This window comes from Scyliorhinus canicula, chromosome 9, assembly GCF_902713615.1.
Source record: "Scyliorhinus canicula chromosome 9, sScyCan1.1, whole genome shotgun sequence".
Classification (NCBI taxonomy): domain Eukaryota; kingdom Metazoa; phylum Chordata; class Chondrichthyes; order Carcharhiniformes; family Scyliorhinidae; genus Scyliorhinus; species Scyliorhinus canicula.
This window is the reverse complement of record NC_052154.1, coordinates 67,166,360-67,192,732: the sequence shown is the minus strand read 5'-3', so window position 1 is coordinate 67,192,732 and position 26,373 is coordinate 67,166,360. Positions and strand designations below refer to the sequence as shown.

At 45.4% G+C, this 26,373-nt stretch overlaps 1 protein-coding gene across 5 annotated transcripts in view; it reads right to left on the bottom strand.

The window, feature by feature from the left end:
• LOC119971382 (BTB/POZ domain-containing protein KCTD19-like) overlaps positions 1–26,373 on the bottom strand; it is a 179,175-nt gene that overhangs the window by 151,438 nt on the left and 1,364 nt on the right. For 4 of the 5 annotated variants that reach the window (XM_038806837.1, XM_038806838.1, XM_038806839.1 and 1 more), the window contains exons 2-6: positions 23,998–24,314; positions 10,208–10,355; positions 7,614–7,805; positions 6,250–6,381; positions 5,043–5,265 (exon numbers count right to left, since the gene is read on the bottom strand). In XM_038806837.1, coding sequence (XP_038662765.1) covers positions 5,043–5,265; positions 6,250–6,381; positions 7,614–7,805; positions 10,208–10,355; positions 23,998–24,288 — 986 coding nt within the window. In that variant the 5' untranslated portion in view covers positions 24,289–24,314. The remainder of the gene's footprint in view (positions 1–5,042; positions 5,266–6,249; positions 6,382–7,613; positions 7,806–10,207; positions 10,356–23,997; positions 24,315–26,373) is intronic. The other variant, XM_038806841.1, reaches the window with a different exon arrangement.

Sequence of the window (26,373 nt, the reverse complement as noted above, 5' to 3'; positions counted from 1 at the left end):
GCCTTAGGCCTTATTTGGGACCAGGCCATTGCCTGAAGGCCTTCCTCAGACTCCTCTGGGGGGTTGCCCCTCGCCGCCCTCCTCTACTTCCTCCTCAACTGAGATGTGGCGCTCCTGCATATCCACTTCATCCAGCACCTTGCCCTGTTGCAGTGCCAGGTTGTGCAGAGTGCAGCACATCACGATGATGTATTACACCCTCTGGGGCTTCTCTCTGACCGGTCCAGGCACCAGAACCCCATCTTTAGCAGGCCTATCGCGTGCTCAACCAGCACATGAGCCTCATTGAATCGGGTCTCAACTTGTATTTGGGGCCGCCGCACTGGCATCATCAGCCATTCCTGAGCGAGTACCATTTGCCCCCAAGGGGCCATCCTTCTAGCTCCTGGTCTTCCTCGAATACGGCTGGGATCTGTGAGCGTCCGAGAACGTAGCCGTCATGAACGCTCCCCAGGAAACAGGCACACGCTGCATTCTGCACATGGCTTGGTTGCAGACGATTTGCATGTCGAGGGAGTGGAATTCCTTGGGGTCCATAAACGGTGCTCCATGCCGCCATGGGGAACGCAGAACCACATGTGTGCAGTTTATGAGACCCTGCACTTGGGTCACACAATGAAGCCCATGGCCCTGGTATCCTGGCTTGGCTGATCCCAGTCAAAGATAATGTATTAGTGAGCCCTCGCAAATAGTGCATGTCACCTCCCTATGCGCTGGTATGCAGCAGACTGGGACATGCCGCACAATTACCCATGCAGCCCTGAAATCAGCTGTTTACATAAAGGTCCAGCGCAGCAATGGTCAAACACCCAGTCCATGGTGGCGCAAACTCCTGCATCACTGGGCAGAAATGGTCCACCTATTCCCCGGGACAGATGCTCTTCTCTAGTAGACGTGTGGCCACTATGTTTCCTTCGAGCCACCTCCCATGTGTGGCGTTGCTGCTGGTAAATGAACAGGCTTTGCCCCTTCCTCCTCTGCAGGATGCTGGTCCTGTCCATGTGCAGCCGCATGTTGACATTATTTCTGTTGGTCCACTGCAATCAATAGCACTTCCAGCTCGACTGGCTTCATGAACATCACAATCTAAAACCTGAAAGGAAGCAAAAAGAAACGTGAGCATCGAGGAGTCCTGACAATATCTTAACCACTATCCCCTCAAAACATGGGACATCCACCCATACACAGTCCCCTGCGTGGGCACCTTTCCAATGAGCTTCACCCCGGCCTCCCTTGCCATTGGCCAGATTCTCCCACTTGCCTCTCTTCAGCTCCACATGACAGGTAGGCATTCACCTTGGATTGCAGTTGGGGTCTGTTTCTCCCCCACTCCCCCTCCAAGGGGGTGGACTGAGAGCACAAAAGTGCATTGACTTGACCTATATGCTAACTGCCCCAGGGTTTGAAACGTTGCCACCAAACATGTTGTGCAAGGGGTGACTGACAAGCTCAGTTACCTTTGCCCCTTGCATTGGGAACTAAATCTGTGCCACCTCTCTCTTATGGAGAGGGGAGTAAAAGCCAGGAGTTCAATGCTCGAGTGCTCAGATCCCAGTTTAGCTAGTGGGTGCCAATTAGCGGCAGAAGCATGCATTACAATACAGACGGAATCGGCATAATTGACTCGTCAAGTAAGGATCAGGTATATGATTAGGAAAGTGGCTTCGCCCTGTGGCAGGCAAGGCTCACGGTATTCATGTCAAAACTCAGCTCTATGGTTGGATTTCACCTTCATGGGTTGCGGATAAAACGAGTCTCCCATCTTGGACAACCAGCCACCCATGATGACATCACGGAGAGTCTGGACTCCATGACTACGACGTCGCTCCGACAATTCTCCGGCCACCGGAGAATCAGCGCCATTGGCGCCGGTCGGGGGCCGCACAACGCTCCGCCCCCCCCCCCCCCCTGCAATTCTCCCCGTGCGATGGGCCGAGTCCCGCCAAGTTAGGCCGAGTCCCGCCGGCGTTGTTCTCATGTGGTTCTACCCGGCGGGACCTCGGCATTCACGTTGCGGGGGGTGGACTGGTTGGGTGGGGGGGGGGCTCCACAATGGCCTGGCCCATGATCGGGGCCTACCAATTGGCGGGCAGGATTATCCCGGTGGCGGCTTATGTTGCTCCGTGCCGGGCCCCTGTACGTCTCCGTCATGATGCATTGGGGCCGGCGCGGAGAAGGCAGCCCACGTGCATGTGCGAACTCACGCCGGCTGTGGTACGCATGCGCAAACCCACACCACCTGTGCTGACGCCCATATCGGCAGCTGGAGCAGCGTGAGGCTCTCCAGTGTAGTGTTGGCCCCCTAGTGGCACAGGATCGCGGATCCTAGGGGCCAGATGACGCCGTCGTAAACCGCTCTGGCGCTTACGACGGCGTCAACACTTATCCCCGGGATCAGAGAATCCTGCCCATGGTCTCACCAGAGCCAACACATTTTTAAAATTACCTTATTCTTATATGCTATATCCTTTCCGAGATTTTATTTTTCCTTGTAAGAAGTCTTACAACACCTGGTTAAAGTCCAACAGGTTTGTTTCAAACACGAGCTTTCGGAGCGCAGCTCCTTCTTCAGGTGAATGGAGAGGTATGATCCAGAAGCATTTATATAGACAAAGTCAGCGATGCCAGACAATGCTTGGAATGCGAGAATTTGCAGGTAATCAAATCATTACAGATCCAGAGAGAGGGATAATCACAGGTTAAAGAGGTGTGAGTTGTCTCAAGCCAGAACAGTTGGTGGAATTTTGCAAGTCCAGGCCAGATGGTGGGGAGTGGATGTAATGCGACATGAATCCAAGATCCCGGTTGAGGCCGCACTCATGCGTGCGGAACTTAGCTATAAGTTTTTGCTCGGCAATTCTGCGTTGTCGTGTGTCCTGAAGGCTGCCTTGAAGAACGCTTACCCGGCGATCCGAGGCTGAATGCCCTTGACTGCTGAAGTGTTCCCCGACTGGAAGGGAACATTCCTGCCTGGTGATTGTCGCACGGTGCCCGTTCATTCGTTGTCGCAGTGTCTGCATGGTCTCGCCATGTACCACGCTTCGGGGCATCCTTTCCTGCAGCGTATGAGGTAGACTACATTGGTCGAGTCGCACGAGTATGTGCCGCGTACCTGGTGGGTGGTGTTTCCACGTGTAATGGTGGTCCTTGATTATGGTGGCTTATTGTTATAAAATGTTATGTTATGTTATGATAGGTCATGATCTTACATTCTCTAGCCATCCAGCATGCTTGCAACACAATGTTGATAAGCAGTTAAAAGGAAACTCATCTCCAGCATTTTTCATAACAGGGTATTTGGGGACAGTGAATTTCAGCAAGGTTAAAAGCCTGAAAATGATGAATATCCGGCCCATATACAAGAGCCAAAATAGCATTTGCCATTTTGGCTGAATTGAGTATTTAAATCTACATCTCATCTGAAAGATAGCATTTCCAGGAGTGTGGCATACCCTCAGTAGTGTATTGGAGCATTAGCCTTGATGTTTGTGCTCAAGACCCAGTTGAGGGAGTTGAAGCAAGAATCATCCGAATCAGAGGCATGAATGTCGTCAACTGAGATGTCACAGAATTTATTTTACCACCCACCCTTGAAAGTGTTGCCAGTGTTTAAAATGCACAGTTTTCTAGAATCCATCCAGCAAGATGGAAGGGCTTGTTGAGAGGCCACCAAGATTGCATATCTTGGGACGCACTGCAGGTATTACAGTATTCATTCTCCTGTTTCAATCCCTTAACCACTCGCAAAACTGTAGATCAAGTTTCTGCTGGGTCTACAAATCTATAATAATCTTAGAATAATCTTTATTGTCACGAGTAGGCTTACACTGCAATGAAGTTACTGTAAAAATCCCCCTCGTTGCCACATTCCGGTGCCTGTTCAGGTACGCTGAGGGAGAATCCAGAATGTCCAAATTACCTATCAGCACGTCTTTCAGGACATGTGGGAGGAAACCGGAGTACCTGGAGGAAACCCACACAGACACAGGGAGCACGTGCAGACTCCGCACAGTGACCCAAGTTGGGAATCGAACCTGGGACACTGGAGCTGTGAAGCAACAGTGCTAACCACTGTGCTCCCATGTTGCCCAACTCTCCTACCCTTTGTCTCTTTTGCCAATTACCTTGAATCTCTGTCCTCTGATTACTAGATCAGATGGTTCTGCGAACTTGATATCGCACGCAAGCTATAGTTTGCCAACTCCTGTTCTAGGTGGTAGGCACTTTGGAAAATGCTATTAAAGGAGCTTTGTGAGTTGTTACAGTGCATTTTGTAGATGATACACACTGCTGCCAGTGTGCCAACAGTGGAGGGAGAGAATATTTAAGGTGGTGCCAATCAAATAAGCTGCATTAGCCTGCATGGTGCCGAACTTCATGAGCATTTTTGAAGTGGCACTCCTCCAGACAAGTGGACAGTATTCCATCACATTTCTAACTTGCATCTTTTAAGAGTCAGGTGATAGGTTACACACTTCAGAATTCCCAATCTTTACATAGCTAGTCCTGCTAGGTTTCTGATCAATGGTCACCCCAGGATGTTGATGGTGGGGGACTCAGCGAAGGTAGCACCTTGATGTAGTACATCAAGGGGAGATAGCTAGATTCTATCTTCTTAGAGATGACCATTGCTTGGCACTTCAGTGCAATGAACGTTATTTGTCACTTATCAGTCTCAGCCTGAATGTTGTCTAGGCCTTGCTTCCAGATGAATCAAATATCCTCTCCTACCTGAAACTAAAGTTTTATTAATTCCAAATTAGACTGAACAGAGTTAATCTTAGCATTGAGAAAATCAAGGATTTTTTTTTGCAGCGTGTTCAGGGCGGTTCATAACTACTGGAAGAAAAGCATATTTTTACATGTACTTAATGAATATATCATAAACTATTTGATCTATTATAACAGTGAATTAAAGATTAAATGATGAAAAACGTCTAATTTTATAAAAACAACTTTGGTATGGAATTAATATTGTGCAAATACACTTACATGTAGGAAATAGAATTAAATTCAATAAAGAGTAAATCTCGTATAAGCACCTGACATGTTTAAAAAGAACTCCATTGCCAAAGATATATAGCTTCATCCCATCAAGGCTGCTCTCAATGGAAAGCTGTCCTAGTGCTGAATCTGGGTATTTCACTAACAATTCCAGAACAAGGACATATAACGGTTTATCTACCATTTCACATACAGAGTTACAACCCCCTTCAGAATGATGTATAGAACTAACAGGGAGGCACATATCTTTGGAAACACCACCTATAATAAAGAGAGAGGAAAATTAATTCATATAAATAGTGACGACAAGAAGCCACAACTGGTAGATTTTCAACTTTCCACCCAAGCACAAAATTGCCATTATAGACTGACACCCAGATTTCATCCCCATTTAGCCAGATCAAAATTTACTCTACGAACTTATTTTTTAACCCTTGCCTGTCCCAATTCTCAAAATTCATAGCAACCATTACAAGGCAATGTTTCTTACATTACAACAGTAATTATGCTCCAAAAGTGCTTCGTTAGCTATGAAGTGCTTTGGGAATTCCTGAGATTGTGAAAGGCACAATATAAATGCAAGCTTTTTAAAATGAACACTAATGGCAGCTTCGATACTGTACAGGATTTTATTTACTAAATTAGTATTATCCCTTGAAATGCGAGTTTAAAATAAAATAACCTTGGCTAAAATAAATACTAGGTTTGAAACAATGAGAAAGATATTTTGGTTGACAAAAATTTAATCTGAACCAATCAACTAATGTGATTTTGTTCTTTAAAATTAGTGCAATAGAGAATATAACATCACTGCTCAATCGCTGCAGCACCAACATCAGATTGTTGAAGCCTACTCTTTTCATATGTGTTGTTATTTCTTATGTTTATGTTTTTCACTCTGATCAAAACTGACTTTACGGTGGCTATCTCAATGGGTTTAATAACATCTCAAAGAGTATTATTATGATTCAGTTCCATTAACATTTTTAAACCAATCAAAAAACAAATGTACACAATTAACCCGGTGTTTTTACTGTTAAATGGTCAGCAGCTGGCAATGGAAATAATCTCTAAATTTTACATGAATATCACAAAGTTATTCCAAATTTCCCCATTTATAAAAATGCGTATCTGGGTAACCCAATGGCTCCTAAATTGTTTGTTCAGATATGTTCAACATGTTTCTTTTCTATAGATTTTATTATTTAAAGATTCTTTGGCTACAGATTTACCCTTTTGACTCACCTATATCCATTCTATATGATTTCACAGCTTTGATGAGCTCTGGAATTTGAAGTATTTCCATCTCAGTCACAAGAATATCTATTTCTGAAAATTTGTCAGGTACAAGAAGTTTCCCCGTCTGAAGGAAATTTGCTAAAAATATAAATTTTAAAACAAGTTTATAATTCTAACTCGGTTCTGATTCATTTGCCATTAACACAGATCAAACAGCTTTCCATACACATTTTATTATGCAACTTGAATGCTCACAGCACTTTTCATGTAAAAAATTTAAAATAGCAGGTTGGTCATAGATTTTGTAATGTAAATGGTGAGCATTAATTCTAGCCAGGAACAAAAGAACCGATGTCAGCAATGAATGCGCATCCTCACATCACTTGGGATGGATCATACAAGGAGTGCAATCAGGAATTTTCATATAAAATGAGGGGCAAGAATAGGTTAGTTCATCTATTGAGCCTATCCTGTGCAGTCACATTGGAATTAAGAATCCAGGCCTCCAAAAGGTTGCAATCTCCAAGATCTGAGCCCACAACTTAATTTGAATCCTTATGGGTTTTGATTCCCAACCAAAGAAACAAATAACATTGAGAATGTACCTGTTGCATTTTATCCTTTGTTTAAAATCTCTGCAGCCTCTGACATGACTGGCCACATCCATCCTTGTCTAATGTTGTCCTGCAGTCCAGCTCCTTAGGTTGCACTCACTTGGTTATACTTGTCTACCCAATTGTAGTCAAACATCTCTACCCAATGGCTTTTCTTCTGACCCCCATGAAAATCACCCAAAAAGTTTCCCAAAGAGTTTCCCAAGGATACATACGGGATCCTATTTTTCACACCTCACACAACCTCGTCCACAAAAATGAGGTCAGCTTACACAGACATGCCAACGCCACCTCCACCATCAGACTTCTTGCCCAATATCCAATCTTGAATAATCTACATTCTTTCCACTAGGAAAACTAAAGAAATTGTTTTTGGCCCCTATCAGAAACTTTGTACCCTCAGACCCAACTACATTACTTTCCCTGGTCACCGTCTCCGGTTGCACTACACTCATTACGATCTTGTCTGACCCAGAATCAAGCTTCTACATCCATATTATCACCTTCCAGAGATCATCCACTTCAACCTCACTGCCCACCGGCTGCTGAAATCCTTATAGATGCAGAACATGTAAAATCAATATGCCTCAAGGAAGGCAAGAAATTAATAGAATAGCCCCACAGAATAATGGATGCAGATGCCATGTTATTGCTCAATTAACATAGAATTTCAGTAACAGCAAATATGAGGTAAAAGAGAATATTTAAAATAGGTTTTTGTTTATAATGCAATATCAGTATGATCATTAAAACTACCTATATATCGGAAATTACTCCATCCAATTTCTATGAGGACAACTCCTTCACATAGCCACAGGAGATTATCATCATTGATCAAAGTAGGATATTTCTTCACTAGGTCTAAAGGAAGAAAATACCAGTGCACCTCTTCTTCCGTATCCAACAGTGGTGTGTCTATCAGGCCTAATGGAGCTTTATCGGGCAATCCTAAAACAAAGCAAAAGATGGTTTTAGTTCTCTTGAAACAAAAATGTATTTCCTGTTGGTACTTACCACATTCGAAAGTATTTACAAACTTCATCAGCAGCTTCCCTGGGGGCTTAATGGTTGAATGTACAACAGGCTTGAGGTACGGAGCCAAAGAGGCTACCATGGTCCCAGGATTGCCCCTTGATGTGCTGAATTTGTTGATTTAGCTATTAATTTGTTACTTCTTGTAAATCTAGCAAGATCATTCCAAGCAGACTGAATTGCTGAATGAAGGCTCTGCCAGCAAAACAGAAAGTTGATACGGTAACAATCTGACTTGCTGCAATATTTTATAGTTTAGTTAGTAGAATGGCTACTGGAAGTTGTCATGTTAGGCACACTGGTCTAACATCGGCTGCAACTGGACACAGCTTAGATCAGAAAGATACTCCAGACCTTGAAGTTAGTTCAATCAGGTTTATTGAACTAATAGCACAGTTCTCCGTGAGTTTGACTCTCTGCTAACTTAAGTATGGTTACTCTGTCTGACTGAACCAGACTAGCTCTTAGCCACGTGATGGAGGTGTGAGATTGTAACAACACCCTTGACTGACTCTCTAGATCAGGGGTGGGCAAACTACGGCCCGCCAAAGGTCTTTATGCGGCCCACCAAGATCAAGTCATTAAAAAAATATATAAATAAATAAAAAAATAAAAAAAATAAAGTTAATGGGGGGGGGGCTGTTGGGTTACTGGTATAGGGTGGATACGTTGACTTGAGTAGGGTGATCATTGCTCGGCACAACATCGAGGGCCAAAGGGCCTGTTCTGTGCTGTACTGTTCTATGTTCTATATGAGGCGCCCAGAATCATAACCGGGCGAAGCGCCATTTTTGAAAAGTAGAGAAAAAGAGGGCTAAAGGCAGGATGCCGCCGGGGGAAGCGCTGAGGTATATGCCGCACGCTAATGTGTTTCATGTAAAGTTTCTACTTTAAAATATTAATTAATAAAAATTAATTGCTTTTTTTTTCTTTAAAAACCTTTTATTTTGGCTATTTTAAATATTAATTATTTTACTTAATATACTATGCGACCCTGTAAAATTGTGAATTTCTGAATGTGGCCCTTGCACGGAAAAGTTTTCCCACCCCTGCTCTAGATGCTAATCAGTGGTAAGAGGCGGAGTGAGTGCCTCGTGTCTTTTATATCAGTTTCCACCCCTGAGTGTCCTGCCTGCTTATTGGTCATGTCCTGTTGTGTCCATTAGCTGCTTGTCTGTATATCATTATGTGTGTGCTTGCATATCATGACAGAAGTGACTTTATTTACTATGATAACAGAGAGGGTAACATGGTTGTGATTGCGGCCTTGTCCTTATGCACAAATTAGTAATAAGATACATTCTACAGCTCACAGATATTCCAATTCACTTACATTATTCAGATGGTATCTGTTATGTATGGTATGTCTTGTCTGGCTTGCTGTACTTTTCAAGCCAATGCATTATGGGATCCCAGGATGAATGTTTTTTGTTAGTTCAACTGCTAAGTAATAAAGGACAGTTGCAACTTTAATCACCTCCTGTTCCTACATGTATATTGATTGATCTTGAAAGATACCAGTACTAAAAACAAACTGATGGCAAGGGCAATAGTCCTTTGCGGTATGGCCTCTCAAAAAATGAAACTAAAGTAAGGAAACTTTTTTTCAACTGCAAACCACATGTTGAATTCGATCTACATGGCAAAAAAAGGCTGGGAGAGTTAAGTATAGGAAGCTGCAGAGTTTAGCATAAAAATAAACCTTCAGACTAAAAAAAAACTACAGAGTACATCAACAACATATAAAAAAAGAAATGCAGCTGTTAAGATTTGGGGGGGAAAAAACCAGAAGCTTGTTGCTTTAAGTTTTTTAAAAAACAGGACATTGAAAAAAAAACCCAGAAAAGACCTTTAAAAAATAGCTGCTGATCATTTAGGACTGATGAGGAGAAATTTCTTTACTCAAATGGTTGTTAATCTTTTTAATTCTCTACCATACAAGGCTGCGGATGCTCCATTCTTGAATATTATTAATGCTGAAATAGACATTTTTTTTTTCCTGAGTGAATCAAGGAATATGGAAAGCAGGCAGCAAGGTGCAATTGAAGCCGAAGGTCAACCATGATTGTCCTGCATGGCAGAGCAGGCTCGAAAGGAGCTGGATTGTCCATACAGCCTATTTCTTATGTTGTTAGAAAAAAAATGACTGCATTTCAAAGTAATTTATCTGAAGTACTCCAAGTTAATTGACATAAATACAAGATCTTTCTTTACTAGCACTTGAAATAAACCACCTATTTTGCTGTTTAATCAGCTGCTGTGTTATTGACGACAATAAAAATTTCTAGAAATATGTATCTTTATGAAGGCTTTAATACCTGTGAATGCTGGACTTTTAATTTGGAACTCTGAAGGTTTACTGTTACATCTTGTTCTCCAATAATTCCTGCTTGCCCTTTTAGTGACTGGTACATCTTCAGGTCGTATGCGCAAATGATGCTTACTTTCTTTCATGTTATCCAAAGCCTATTAAAATAGTTTGAATCAGTGATTCTTATAGAAGTTGTTAGTCACAACATATATTCCCACAGAATTTAACAAAATAGTTTTACCAATAATCTCTTTGAATTTAACAGTACCGTTTACCCTTCCTCACATTTTCATTCATACCATCATACCGTTCCAGAGCCGAGAAGACAAGCAAATAATCTGCTCTCAGATCTGTCACTCCTATAATCAGTAAAAACAATGCAAGCAGCTCAAAGCGATCCAGTTAGCAACATCTTTAGCACAAGCCCGAAAACAGACAAGATTGGAAACTTGATAAATCAGAATCAAAGACAGAAAGCCATGCCCTATTATTGCATGGTGCTTCAATATCATCATGCAGCTCAGCATTTGAGTTTTACTCTGTAAAATGTCTCTTCTCCATTAAGCACAACATCCAGGGTAACTTTGCATACATGCTGGTGCCAATCTATAACATATATTATTGTCATCAATAAATATAAAACTGTACTCAATCTCCTGTAACTGACATAGTTGGAAATTTAAAATGAGAAAACTAAAAACCATAGCCTAAACACTTTGTAAATTTTATTAGATAATAATAAATGCGGTAAGGGTACTTCAGTTCATGTGGTGTACATGGACTTCCAAAAGATGTTTGATAAAGTGCCACATAATCGACGGCAACAAAGCTAAAGTTCATGGAATTAAAAGGGGCAGAGGCAGTACGGATACAAAATTGGCTGCCTAACAGGAACAGCTGGTTTTCAGACTGAAGGACGATGTACACTGGGGTTCCCAAGGGGTCTGTACAGGGGCCTATCAAAGCTACTCGTTGGATTCCGCCATGGCCATTCAGTTCCTGACCTGATACAGCCTTTGTTCAAACATGGACAAAAGGTCTGAGCTGAAGAGGTGAGATCAGCTATCAAGGCCACATTTGACCAAGTGTGGCATCAAGGAGCCTGAGCAAAACTGGAAATTCTGGGGAAAATTCCCTACTGGTTGAAGTTTTACCGAGCACAAAGGAAAATGGTTATAGTTGTTGGCGGTCACTCATCTCTGTTCCTGGACATCATTACATGTGTTCCTCAGGGAGTGTCCTAGGCCCAACCATCTTCAATTGCTTAAATTACTTTCCTTCCACCGCAAGGTCAGAAGTCAGGATGTTTGCTAAAAATTGCAAAATGTTCAGCACCATTCGCGACTCCTCAAATACTAAAGCAGCTCATATCCAAATGCAGCAAGATCCAGTACAATATACAGGTTTGGGTTGACAAATGGCAAGTAACATTCACACCACACAAGCAACAGGCATTGACCGTCTCCAACATGCAAAAATCTAACTCTTGCTCTTGACATTCAGTGGCATTACCATAGCTGAATCGTCCACTATCAACATCCTGGGGGTTCCCATTGACCAGAAAGTGAACTGGACTAGCTATATAAATACGGTGGCTACAAGAGAGGGTGTGAGGATAGGAATCCTACAGCGAGTAACTCATTTTCTTACTCCCCAAGCCTGTCCACAATCTACAAGGCACAAGTCAGGAGCATGATGGAATACTCTCCCCTTGTCTGGATGAGTACAGCTCCAACAACATACCAAGAAGCTTGACACCAACCGGAGAAAAAGCAACCCACATTGGCATCCCTTCCACAAACGTTCACTCTCTCCACCACTAAGACACAGTAGCAGCCGTGTGTACCATCTACAAGATGCATTGCAAGAACTTACTAAAGGTCCGTAGACAGCATCTCGTAAGCCCATGACCACTACCACCTAGAAGGACAAGAGCAGCAGATACATGGGAACTCCAACACTTGGACCTTTCCTCAAAGGCACTCACCATCCTGACTTGGAACTATATTGCTGTTCTTTTACCGTCACTAGGTCAAAAACCTGGAACTCTCTCCCTAACAGGATATGGGTATACCTATATCACATGCACCGTGGCGATTCAACAAGGCAACTCACCATCACCACCTTCTCTCAGAACATTAGGGTTGGGCAATAAATGCTGATTAAGCCAGCGAAGCCCGCATCACTTGAATGAAGAAAGAAGAATTTTGACTTGGTGTACAGGGCACAAAACTTACAGATGGCACAAAACTTGAAAGTTCTGCGAACAGTAAGGAGAATAGTGACAAGACTTTAATTGAACACAGAGGCGAGAGGAATGGATGAACATGTGATGGATGAAATTTAGTGCAGAGAATTATGAAATGATACATAAAATAATAAGGAAATATAAAACGGTGTGCAATTCAAAAGGAGGTGAAGGGACAGAGGGGCTTACACTCTTAAATAGAACAAAAAATATCAATAAATTAAACAAAAGTTAAATGAGCGACAGACCCTGGTGGGGCACTGTAACTGAAAAACGACAAAGGAAACTTAACCAACTAAATCAAAATATCATGCCCGGGGCTGCCCTGGGATTATATATGCATAAAATAAAGATCACAGTGCAGGGTGAGAAAGTGTTTATAAAGGCAAATTAGATCGTGAGCTTTAAAACAAATAATATAAACACTGTACTAATCATAGAGGGTCAGACGACGGCTTCCAAAGAATGTGGGAGCCATTCACTCAATTGTTCTAGGACCTGTTTGTGGCCAACAAACAAGCGGAAGAATAGCAAGGTAGCCAAGAATCAGGGAAAAGTTGCCAAAGCATGAAAGGGAGAGATAGACCAGGAGGGGGGGGGGGGGGGGGGGGGGGGGGGGGGCCTAAACCAAAGAGGAAAGAAAGGCGAATCACAGGAGAAGGAAGAGACAGGGAATAAGAGAGGAAAACCAGGGAGGTGAGGGGGAGGCAGGGAAATGAGAGTCGGAAGGAAGGCACGGGATACAATAACAAACATGGCATCTCCAGGAGCAGGGAATGAGGAGAAAAAAGACGAAAGACAGGAGGAACGGCAGATGCGGAGGTGAGCGCGAGGCGGCAGCGGGATCCGTCCAGGAGAAGCAAGCGTCAACACCATTCAAGCATTTCCCACTGTAATTGTTTCTCCGGCACCCAAATGTGTATTTACCTCCCCAGTCCCCCCCCACCAACAGTCGGCCACTTATGTGTTGTAAATAATTTTGCCAAGTGTAGAGTTACTGCTGTTGAGCTGGTGCACAATACCCTACCAGTTATTCTATTTTACTTTTTTTATTGTATTTTTTTTATTATTTACTATTTTCTTTTCTTTGGTATGTTTGGGTGTGCCCTTCTCTTCTACATATGTATGTGTATTGTCTCTTATCCAGTGTACATAATGGTAAATATACTTTGTTCAAAAACCAAATAAAAAATATTTATATAAAAAAAAGAAATGCTGGCTCCAATCTTGAGCCCGGACTCGCCATCAATGGAATTGGCAGCATGGGCAGAACATGGTTCTCGACAAAGAGATCATGGTTCCAAATTTTCCCTGCCTCTTGCCAGTAACATCATTAGATTCACGCTCACAAAAGGAGGGAACGTCATTTTAATAAATTTAAAAACATTTCAATATTAGCAGCACCCCTGCCAAATGACCTCCCCTCACTAAATAGTCACACCTCACTGATGTGGCACCGTATCGGCGAGGTTTACAACAAGTTTGGCCAGGAGTGGGGGGTTGGGGCTGCAGAGTTAAATATACCATCTGGCAGGGTTGCGTGACATGGGGCACTGCCAACAGTGCCAAGACTATGGCAGCACAGTGGCACAGTGGTTAGCGCTGCTGCCTCACGGCGTCGAGGCCCCGGTTCAAGCCCAGCTCTGGGTCACTGTCCATGTGGAATTTGCATATTCGCCCCGTGTTTGCGTGGCTTTTGCCCCCACACCCGAAAGATGTGCAGAGTAGGTGGACTGGCCATGCTAAATTGCCCCTTAATTGGAAAAAATGAATTGGGTACTCTAAAGTTTTTTAAAAACTCTGCCGAGACAAAAGCTAGTGGGAACCCCACCAGGGGGAGGCCTTGATGTGTGGGGGGAAGCTGTTAGGCTACAGCGCTGATCAGGGCACCTTTAAGATGATGCCCCTATCGCTATGGAGCCAGTTCCCAGCTCTGAGACCTTTGCCGATTGAAGGCATAAACCACGCCTTCTCAATCTTTTGGCAAAGAAGCTAAAGATTTCATGAGAAAACTGGTCTGTGCAACTGCCAGTTTTCCACCTGAGCCTGACACTTTGCCGAATTCTAGTAACATTCTGCCTCATATTTTGTTATTTTCAAATCTTATTAATCTGAATCAGTATTTGAGTGTGCAATATCTCTTGTGACATAGAATCCCTACAGTACAGAAGGAGGCCATGTCGCCCATTGAGTCTGCACCGATCTTCTGAAAGGCCCACGCCTCCATGCTATCCCCATAACACCCCTAACCCTTTTGGATGCTGAGGGACAATTTGGAATGGCCAATCTACCTGACCTACACATGTTTGGACTGCAGGAAGAAAGCGAAGCACCAGGAGGAAACCCAAGCAGACACAGGAGGAACGTACAAACTCCATAAAGACAGTCACCCAAGGCTGCATTTGAACCGAGGTCCCTGGTGCTGTGAGGCAGCAGTGCCATCGACTGTGCTACCGTGCCGCCCACGTCACATCAGCACCAGCTCATCTCTCTTCAGGAGGTAATCAATTTTACTTTTTAAAATTACTTAAGGGACTGTTAAATTGAATAAAATGTCTCAGCACTAAACAACATTTAACTTACCACTAACTCGTAAAGTTTGCATGAATGTTTATCTCAAATTTCATTAATAAAATTCAATTGATACAATTTGTTGAAATTTGCTACTAATGTGGTGCAGTAGCACTCAAAAGCATTGGGTAAAGACATATGTAGCAGGAAGCATGTACTTATGTTTTGATATCTGGTAGCTTGACCCCGATTGGTCAAAAACAATGCTTGGCAGTCAAGCTGCCTGGTTTAAATTTTAAACAATGCTTGGTACTTATCTGTCAGTTACTATCAACTAGTGCATTCTCTAGGGCAACATGTGTACCAATCAGAGTCCAAATCAACATTTTTTACTCATGCAGTATAAATTGTCGTTTTCCCCTTATACTGGTATTTATGCAAAGTGTCCTGATGAGTGCAAGACAGCTTTGACACACATCTAATTTTCTTTCTTTTTAAAAAAAAATGTACTCAATTATTTTTTCCAATCACGGGGCCATTTTTAGCATGGCCAATTGACCTAACCTGCACATCTTTTAGGTTGTGGGATCTTTTGGGTTGTGGGGCTATTGACACGGGGAGAATGTGGAAACTCCACACGGACAGTGACCCAGGGCCGGATTCGAACCCGGGTCCTTAGCTCCATAGGCAGCAGTGCTAACCACTGTGCGACCATGCCGCTCTTGCAGCTACATTTCAAGCAATACTCCAGTCTGTGTTATCAAACAATTATAAAATAAGCTTGCTTATTTAGCCAACAGTAAAGCTACACCTAGATAGCTGAATAAAAGCTTAGATTTTCATAGCAGGTACTTCAATTTTTAAAAAAAATTAGAGTACCCAATTATTTTGTTTCCCAATTAAGGGGCAATTTAGTGTGGCCAATCCACATAACCTTAACCTGCACATCTATGGGTTGTGGGAGAGACACCACACAGACATGGGGAGAATTTGCAAACTTCACATAGATAGTGACCCAGGGCTGGGATCGAACACAGGTCCTCAGCGCCGTGTGCAGCAGTGCTAACCACTGTGCCAGCCTACTTATGAATAGAGTTTTTGTTTTATAAATTTAGAATACCCAATTCAATTTTATCCAATTAAGGGGCAATTTAGCGTGGCCAATTCACCTACCCTGCACATTTTTGGGTTGTGGGGGCGAAACTCATGCAAACACGGGGAGAATGTGCAAACTCCACACGGACAGTCTCCCAGAGCTGGGATCGAACCTGGGACCTCGGTGCCGTGAGGCAGCAGGGCTAGCCACTGGAACACCATGCTGCCCATTTATGAATAAAGTTAAGAATCAAAATTATTGGTGTCTCTGTGTAGACCTTTGGTGAGAGACCCCTTCAGGAAAATCTGAAAATCCTTCTGTCTGGTCAGACTAAAGTCCTATGGCTAAACTGTTGTTCCATTTAATCTTCCTGGCTTTCCCATTAATTACATCCTTTGTATCCCAATCATAAGGCTTTCTCCAGCCTCCTCCCATTAAAATGCCCCAGACCTGCTTAGCTAGGACTAAACACAATCCCTCATAACTTATCTACACTGCAGGGAATCTCCTAAACATAAACAATATTCCATTAGCCATCTCTCTGTAAACAAGTAAATTATTAAAATTAATTATTTCCTCACATTTACGACTCCATAACCACCCTTGGCAGATACTTCAATTTTGAATTCACTTTCTTCTAAACACAAATGTATAATGAGCACACATTTATAAACCATAGGGGTAGGCAGTGGCATTGTGGTATTGTCGCTGGACCAGTAATCCAGAGGCCCAGGATAATGACCTGGGGACGTTATTGAATCCCACCACGGTAGGTGATGGAACTTAAACTCAATAAAATATCTGAAATTAAAAAGTCTAATTATGACCATGAATCCATTGTCAATTGTCAGTAAAACCCATCCGGTTCACTAATGCCCTTTCGGGAAGGAAATCTGCTCTCCTGACTTAATCTGGCCTACATGTGACTCCAGGTGAAAAGATCTCACCAAGGGCTCTTTTAAGGGCCCGCAACGGCGCTGATTTGACTTTTCCCCGAGTGGGAACGCAGCCTCTGTGCTTGGCGGCCGGCGGATGGGCTGGACTAGAAGTGGAGCGACCAGAAAATTAACTTTGCAGCAGAAGAAGGTGCGAGGCAAAAAGGACAAGATGGCAGCAGGCGGGGAACCGGCAGCGTGGCTTCAGAGGGCGAGGGAGCAGCAGGAGCTGCTGCTGCGCTCCTTCCAGGAACTAAAAGCTGAGATCCTGGACCCGTTAAGGGCATCGCTGGACAGGCTCGGGGCGACTCAGACTGCGGAGATTCGGGAGCTGCAGCAGAAGGCTTCGGAGAACGAGGACGAACTCCTCAGCCTGGCGGTGAAGGTGGAGTCGGTCGCACGAGGCGCTTCACAAGAAATGGTTGGCAAGGATGGAGGAGATGGAGAACCGCTCCCGCTGGAAGAATCTGCGGATTTTGGGCCTCCCGGAGGGGCTGGAAGGATCGGATTTGGGGGCCTACGTGGTCCTGATGTTGAACTCACTGATGGGTCATTCCGGGGACCCCTGGAGCTGGAGAGTGCCCATCGGGTGCTGCTGCGGAAGCCCGGGCCGAACGAGCCGCCCAGGGCGGTGCTGGTCCACTTTCAAAGCTTGGTCGACCGTGAGTGTGTGCTTCGTTGGGCAAAGAGGGAGAGGAGTCGTAAGTGGGAGAATACGGAGATCAGGATCTACCAGGACTGGAGTGCGGAGGTGGCGAAGAGAAGGGCTGGGTTTAACCAGGCGAAGGCAGTGCTCCACAAGAGGGGGGTCAAGTTTGGCCTGTTACAGCCGGCACGCCTGTGGGTCACTTATAAAGACCGCCAACTTTAGTTTGACTCCCCGGAGGCCTGGACCTTTGTCCAGGCAGAGAAGCTGGACTTGAACTGAGGACTGGGGGCTGGGGAACGTTGTACGCAGCCGGAGGCTTTGTCCTCCTTGATATCCTTTCGCCCTTTTTGGTTCTATTGGACTGTTTTTTTTTGCTGTCTTGCCTGTTCTTTTCTGCTTTTCGGGACTGTTATCTGTTTACTTGGGTGTTTTATCATATCATGTTGGGATTTTTATTATTTCACTGGTTGCGGTGGGGTTCGCGGCCCTGTTGGGTCATGTGCCTGCCTTCCTGCATTTTGGGTCGGGGGGGGGGGCTTGGGATTGGGGGCGCGGGCTTCTCTCCCGCGCTGGAGAAGCAGGGGGCGGGGTCGGCATTGGGGGAATGGTTGTGTAACACTGGGGAGGGTAATTGGGGTGGCGGGAGCAGCCGGGGTCAGCAGAAGTCGGCTGACTTACGGAAGTACAATGACCGGAGTTACGCAGCTTGGGGGGGGGGCCCTAGCTTGGGGGGGGGGGGGGGGGGGGGGGGGTACCGGGTTGCTGCTGGAATGGCTAAGAAGGAGCTGGAGTGTGCAGAGGGGGTCGGGATGGGGGTCTGTCGCTGTGGGGAACAGGCTGAGCGGGGGGCGCGGGCATGTGGCGGATTACGGAAGGGTGATGGCTAGTCGACGGGGAAGGGGGCCAGGTGGCCTTCCGATCCGGCTGATCACCTGGAATGTGAGGGGACTGAATGGGCCGGTCAAACGGTCCCACGTGTTCGCGCACCTGAGGGGGCTGAAGGCGGACGTGGCTATGCTTCAGGAGACGCACCTGAAGGTGGCGGATCAGGTTAGGTTGAGGAAGGGGTGGGTGGGCCAAGTGTTTCATTCGGGACTGGATGCAAAATACCGGGGGGGGGGGGTGGCGATCCTGGTGGGGAAGAGGGTGTCGTTTGAGGCGTCGAGTGTGGTGGCAGACAGCGGTGGGAGGTACGTGATGGTGAGTGGCAAGCTGCAAGAGGAGCGACGGGTAGGAGGCCTGCAGCGGCTAAGGTGCTGGGGGGGGGGGGGGGTTTATGGACCAGATAGCAGGGGTGGATCCTTGGAGGTTCGCGAGGCCGAGGGCCAGGGAATTTTCATACTTCTCCCATGTGCAAGGCCTACTCCCGGATTGATTTCTTTGTTTTGAGTAGGGCGCTGATTGCGGGGGTAGTAGACGCTGAGTACTCGGCGATAGCCATTTCTGACCATGCCCTGCATTGGGTGGACCTCGAGCTGGGGGAGGAGAGGGACCAGCGCCCATTGTGGCGCTTGGAGGTGGGGCTGCTGGCGGACGAGGATGTGAGGGGGCGGGTTCGAGGATGCATTGAGAGGCCCCTGACGATGTCTCGGGCGCTGATCTCCTTGATTCTTAAGCGAGACAAGGATCCCCTGAAGTGTGGGTCATACAGGCCGATCTCACTCCTGAATGTGGACGCCAAGTTGTTGGCAAAGGTCTTAGCAACGAGGATAGAGGATTGTGTGCCGCAGGTTATCCACGAGGATCAAACGGGGCTTGTGAAGGGGAGGCAGCTGAACACTAATATACGGAGGCTATTGAACGTTATTATGATGCCGGCGGTAGAAGGGGAGGTGGAGATAGTGGTGGCACTAGATTCAGAGAAAGCCTTTGATAGGGTCGAGTGGGGGTACTTGTGGGAGGTGCTGGAAAGGTTCAGGTTTGGGGAGGGGTTTGTCAGTTGGGCGAGGCTGTTGTATGAGGCCCCGATGGCGAGTGTGGCTACGAATAAGAGGAGGTCGGAGTATTTTTGACTATACCGAGGGACGAGGCAGGGGTGTCCCCTGTCCCCCCTACATTTTGCGCTGGCAATTGAAACCCTGGCTTGAGGGAGTCGGGGGATTGGAGGGGGCTGGTCCGGGGTGGGGAGGAGCACCGAGTGTCGCTCTATGCGGACGACATATTGTTGTATGTGGCGGACCCGGTGGGGGGAATGCCGGTGGTGATGGGGATTCTCCGGGAATTTGGGGATTTCTCAGGGTAGAAGCTTAACTTTGGGAAAAGCGAGCTGTTTGTGGTACACCCGGGGGACCAGGAGGGGGGGATTGGGAGGCTCCCACTGAAAAGAGGGGAGAGGAGCTTCAGGTACTTGGGGGTTCAGGTGGCCAGGAGCTGGGGGGCCTTGCATAAGCTAAACCTCACAAGGCTGGTGGAGCAAACAGAGGATGAGTTTAAGAGGTGAGACATGCTGCCGCTGTCTTTGGCGGGTAGGGTGCAGTCAGTCAAGATGACGGTGCTCCCGAGGTTTCTGTTCCTGTTCCAGTGCCTCCCCATCCTTATCCCGAAGGCCTTTTTCAGGCGGGTTAACAGGAGCATTACGGGGTTTGTGTGGACACACGGGAGTCCAAGGGTGAGATGGGTGTTCTTGGAGCGGGACAGGGATGGGGGGGGCTGGCGTTGCCCAACTTCTGTGGGTACTATTGGGCTGCCAATGCAGCGATGGTGCGTAAGTGGGTAATGGACGAGGAGGAGGCAGCATAGAAGAGGATGGAGATGGCATCCTGTGTGGGCACGAGCCTGGAAGCGCTGGTAATGGCGCCACTGCCACTCACTCCAACGAGGTATACCACGAGCCCGGTGGTGGCAGCTACCCTCAGGATTTGGGGGCAATGGAGGCGGCACGGGGGGAGGTGGGGGCCTCGATGGGGTCCCCGATACGGGGGAAACCACCAGTTTGTTCCGGGGAGAATTGATGGTGGGTTCCTGAGTTGGCACAGGGCAGGTGTCAGGAGGCTGGGGGACCTGTTCATATACGGGAAGTTTGCGAGCCTGGGTGAGCTGGAGGGGAAGTTTGGGCTCCCCCCCCCCCCCCCGGGGAACACCTTTAGGTACATGCAAGTAAGGGCCTTGGTCAGGCGGCAGGGTTCCCTCTGCTGCCGCTGCGTGGGGTTCAGGACAGGGTGCTCGCGGGGGTATGAGTTGGAGAGGGGAGGATCTCGGAAGTGTACCAGGTGATGCAGGAGGTAGACGAGGCCTCGGTGGAGGAGCTGAAAGTTAAATGGGAGGAGGAGCTGGGTGAGGAGATTGAGGAGGGGACATGGGCGGATGCCCTAGAAAGGGTGAACTCCTCCTCTTCTTGTGCGAGGCTTAGCCTCATATTCCCAGATTCTCTGGGAAGCCAGGGAGGAGATTGCAGAGCCTTTGTCCTTGATCTTTATGTCGTCTTTGTCGACAGGAATAGTGCCGGAAGACTGGAGATAGCAAATGTTGTCCCCTTGTTCAAGAAGGGGAGTAGAGACAACCCTGGTAATTATAGACCTGTGAGCCTTACTTCGGTTGTGGGTAAAATGTTGGAAAAGGTTATAAGAGATAGAGTTTATAATCATCTTGAAAAGAACAAGTTGATTAGCGATACTCAACACGGTTTTGTGAAGGGTAGGTCATGTCTCACAAACCTTATTGAGTTTTTTGAGAAGGTGACCAAACAGGTGGATGAGGGTAAAGCTGTTGATGTGGTGTATATGGATTTCAGTAAGGCGTTTGATAAGGTTCCCCACGGTAGGCTATTGCAGAAAATAAGGAAGTATGGAATTGAAGGTGATTTAGCGGTTTGGATCAGTAATTGGCTAGCTGAAAGAAGACAGAGGGTGGTGGTTGATGGCAAATGTTCATCCTGGAGTTCAGTTACTAGTGGTGTACCGCAAGGATCTGTTTTGGGGCCACTGCTGTTTGTCATTTTTATTAATGACCTGGAAGAGGGTGTAGAAGGATGGGTTAGTAAATTTGCAGACGACACGAAGGTCGGTGGAGTTGTGGATAGTGCTGAAGGATGTTATAAGATACAGAGGGACATAGATAAGCTGCAGAGCTGGGCTGAGAGGTGGCAGATGGAGTTTAATGCGGAAAAGTGTGAGGTGGTTCACTTTGGAAGGAGTAACAGGAATGCAGAGTACTGGGCTAATGGCAAGATTCTTGGTAGTGTAGATGAACAGAGAGATCTCGGCATCCAGGTACATAAATCCCTGAAAGTTGCCACCCAGGTTAATAGGGCTGTTAAGAAGGCATATGGTGTGCTAGCCTTTATAAGCAGGGGGATTGAGTTTCGGAACCACAAGGGCATGCTGCAGCTGTACATAACTCTGGTGCGGCCGCACCTGGAGTACTGCGTGCAGTTCTGGTCACCACATTATAGGAAGGATGTGGAAGCTTTGGAAAGGGTTCAGAGGAGATTTACTAGGATGTTGCCTGGTATGGAGGGAAGGTCTTACGAGGAAAGGCTCAGGGAATTGAGGTTGTTTTCGTTAGAGAGGAGAAGGCTGAGAGGTGACTTAATAGAGACATATAAGATAGTCAGAGGGTTAGATAGGGTGGACAGTGAGAGTCTTTTTCCTCGGATGGTGATGACCAACACGAGGGGACATAGCTTTAAATTGAGGGGTGATAGATATAGGACAGATGTCAGAGGCAGTTTCTTTACTCAGAGAGTAGTAGGGGTGTGGAATGCCCTGCCTGCAATAGTAGTAGACTCGCCAACTTTAAGGGCATTTAAGTGGTCACTGGATAGACATATGGATGAAAATGGAATAGTGTAGGTCAGATAGGCTTCAGATGGTTTCACAGGTCGGCGCAACATCGAGGGCCGAAGGGCCCGTACTGCGCTGTAGTGTTCTATGTTCTATGCTTAAGGTGCTGCATAGGGCTCATATGACCGGGACGAGGATGAGCCGGTTTTTTGGGAGCGAGGACAGGTGTATTAGGTGCTCAGGGAGCCCAGCAAACCATGTCCACATGTTCTGGGCATGCCCGGCGCTGGGGGAATTTTGGAAGGGGGCGGCAAGGACGGTATCGAGGGTGGTAGGATCAAGGGTCAATCCAGGCTGGGGACTCGCAATATTTGGAGTTGCAGTGGAGCCGTGAGTGCAGGAGGCGAAAGAGGCCGGTGTTCTGGCCTTTGCGTCCCTGGTAGCCCGGCGGAGGATTCTTCTTCAGTGGAAGGATGCAAGGCCCCAAGCGTGGAGGCCTGGGTCAACGACATGGCAGGGTTTATTAAATTGGAGAGGGTGAAATTTGCCCTAAGGGGGTCAGTGCAGGGGTTATATGCTGGCTCTAGCAGTGATATACATGTCAGGGTTCACCATTTTTATTCATAATGAGTTACGAACAGAAAGAGGGGATAGAGAACAAAAGTATAGAAAAGGCAGATGTGAGCCTTTACAATCTGCTTCCTTGTTCAATCAAGTCTATTTTATATGTCAACCATACTTCTCATCTTAAACATGCAATTTTTTCACAAACATATTTCACCTATAAAACATCTATAAAAGAAAATAGTGTTGTGCACCATTTGTCTTAGGAATCTGTAAGAGGCAATAAACTCTAAGACCATAGCACAAAACCAACAGGCATGTCTGCTGCAAAACAAAAATAACTTATTTTAAAAAGAAAATGTGTTTACAAACAATTTCCAGACAGGATCAATGTCAAAACAATCTTAGCCATTTTAATTAAAAGTGTGCAGAACCTATTAAAAATATTTTAAAATGAAATTATTTCAATACTGCAATCTAGCCTCTGAAATCAATAAGATTTTGATTGTTTTCAGATCCACTTTCATTTGTTCAGAATTATCGGATTACCCCTCAACAATTTTCAAACTCAAGGACAGTAAACCAGCAGAAATCTGCCCCTAATTTACTTCTTAAAACTTTCCATTTCAATGATCAGTATTTTTAGCAATCATCACTCAAAATTCAGGGCTGAATACGTTTCAATATAAATCTCCCAATTACTATCCAATTAACTTTTTAAAAATATATTTTGCGTTGCTTCTAGGAAAGTCCAATTTTTGGGTCACATTTGTGGACATAAATTTGAATGATATCATGATCACTGCATTTTAGATGCTCTCCATGTTGATGACTATATTAGATGTTTGGTCAACAGTGTATACATGTCAGATGTTTGGTCAACAGTGTATACATGTCAGGGTTCACCATTTTTATGTTTTTACTTCAAGAGTGTTTTCTTTTGATCATCTCTTACACAAATCACTTGAAATATTGAGAAGTCATTCACCATAGGGGAACAAACAGAGAAGATGCCAAATTAGGTCACAGCCTTGTACTCATGCGCTGCGCTATAAACTGTCCATGACCAATACCTGTTGCAAAGATGTCAGACACATTGCTGTTGCTTGTTCATACAACAAACTAATTTCTGAGAGGCAGGAAAAAGACAACTTTGATGTGTGTAAATAATAGTGAACATGACGGAAAGTATATCCATCTCGGTCAATGAAAAGTCTGGCATCTTCAGAATGAACAAGGCTGGAAGCTTCTTGCCATAACACTGAGTCACGGAACTGTAAAAGTTTTGACTTTGGAACTGAAAAGAACCAGCCTCCTACATTGAAACAAAAAGCATCCTCTTCTTGGTAGTCTTCTGATGCCATTATATTTCATCCCTTTTATGGAGCAGCTTAAATTAAAAAAAGAGTTGTTATTCTTCTGAGATGCATTACAATTGACTCTCAAGTATGCACAATTTATAGTTTATTTAGAAATAGTGTATTTAGAATAGTTTGCGGCAAATAAATTATTTATTAAGCAGACAGAACAATGATTTACTTACTGTTAACCAAAAAGGTTTTCCTCTTTCTCGCAATGAAATAAAATGTTCACAAACTAGTTCACATATGCTTGTAAAAATCATTTAAGATCTTGATCATGCATGGTGACTCCCCTGTTTAAAGGGTTATTAACATTTGATAAGCAGTACAGCAGATTTGAGAGAGTAAGCCTTTGACTTAGTAGTCCCATTCTTGCAAGGTCAGAAGGTCCAGGGTTTAAATCCCAGTGCAACATTCCTGATGAGTGGAGGCAGCTCTGGTTCTAAATTGTGTGGCCATCCAGCAGGATGCTCCTGCATAGTAGATATGGTTGATTCTCCCATTGTCACATGGGTTGTGAAACTAAATAGAGCCCCGTTTAATTAGTATACAAGTTTGTCAGACTGCTAAACAGCCTATGAATGTTGATATTAAGAAGGAGGATGTGCTGGAAATTTTGAAAAGCATCAGGATAGATAAGTCCCCTGGGCCAGATAGGATATACCCAAGGTTAGTACGGGAACCAAGGGAAGAGACTGCTGCGCCGTTGGCGATGATCTTTGTGTCCTCATTCTCCACTGGAGTAGTACCTGATGATTGGAGGGAGGCGAGTGTTATTCCCCTGTTCAACAAAGGAAAAAGGGAAATCCCGAGGAATTACAGACCAGTCAGTCTTACGTCTGTGGTAAGCAAAATACTGGAAAGGATTCTGAGAGATAGGATTTATGATTATTTAAGAGAAACATAGTTTGATTAAAGATAGTCAGCATGGCTTTGTGAGGGGCAGGTCATGCCTCACAAGCCTCGTTGAATTCTTTGAGGATGGGACGAGACACATTGATGAAGGTCGGGCAGTGGATGTGGTGTATATGGATTTCAGTAAGGCATTAGATAAGTTTCCCCATGGAAGGCTCATTCAGAAAGTCAGGGGCATGGGATACAGGGAAATTTGGCTGTCTGGATACAGAATTGGTTGGCTGAAAGAAGACAGCGAGTGGTAGTGGATGGAAAGTATTCCGCCTGGAGGTCGGTAACCAGTGGTGTCCTGCAGGCTTCTGATCTGAGATCTCTGCTCTTTGTGGTTTTTATAAATGACTTGGATGAGGAAGTGGAAAGGTGGGTTAGAAGGTTGGCGATAACACGAAGGTTGGTGGAGTTGTAGATAGTGCCGAGTGCTATTGCAGGTTACAACAGGACATTGCGGGATGCCAAGCTGGGCTGAGAAGTGGCAGATGGAGTTCAACCTAGATAAATGTGAAGTGAATCATTTTGGAAGGTCGAATTTGAATGCTGAATACAGGGTAAAAGGCAGGATTCTTAGAAGTGTGGAGGAATAGAGGGAGCTTGGGGTCCACATACATAGATCCCTCAAAGTTGCCACCCAGACTTGTTAAGAAGGCGTGTGTTGTATTGGCTTTCATTAACAGGGGGATTGAGTTTGAGAGGCACGAGGTTTTGCTGCAGCTTTATAAAACCCTGGTTAGACCACACTTGGAATATTGTGTCTAGTCCTAGTCGCCTCTTTATAGGAAGGATGTGGATGCTTTGGAGAGTGTGCAGAGGAGATTTACTAGGATGCTGCCCGGACTGAAAGGCATGTCTTATGAAGAAAGGTTGAGGGAGCTTCTCTCACTGGAGAGAAGGAGGAAAAGAAGTGACTTGATACAAGTGTACATTGTGATGAGAGGCATGGATAGAGGGGTTAGCCAGAGACTTTTCCCAGGGTGGAAATGGCTGTCACGAGGGGACATAATTCTAAGGTGATTGGAGGAAGGTGTCAGAGGTTGGTTCTTTAAATAGAGAGTGGTGGGTGCGTGGAATGCACTACCAGCGGAAGTGGTGGAGTCAGTCATTAGGGACATTTAAACAACTCTTGGACAGGCACATGGACAGCAGTAAATTGAAGGGATGTAGGTTAGGTTGATCTTG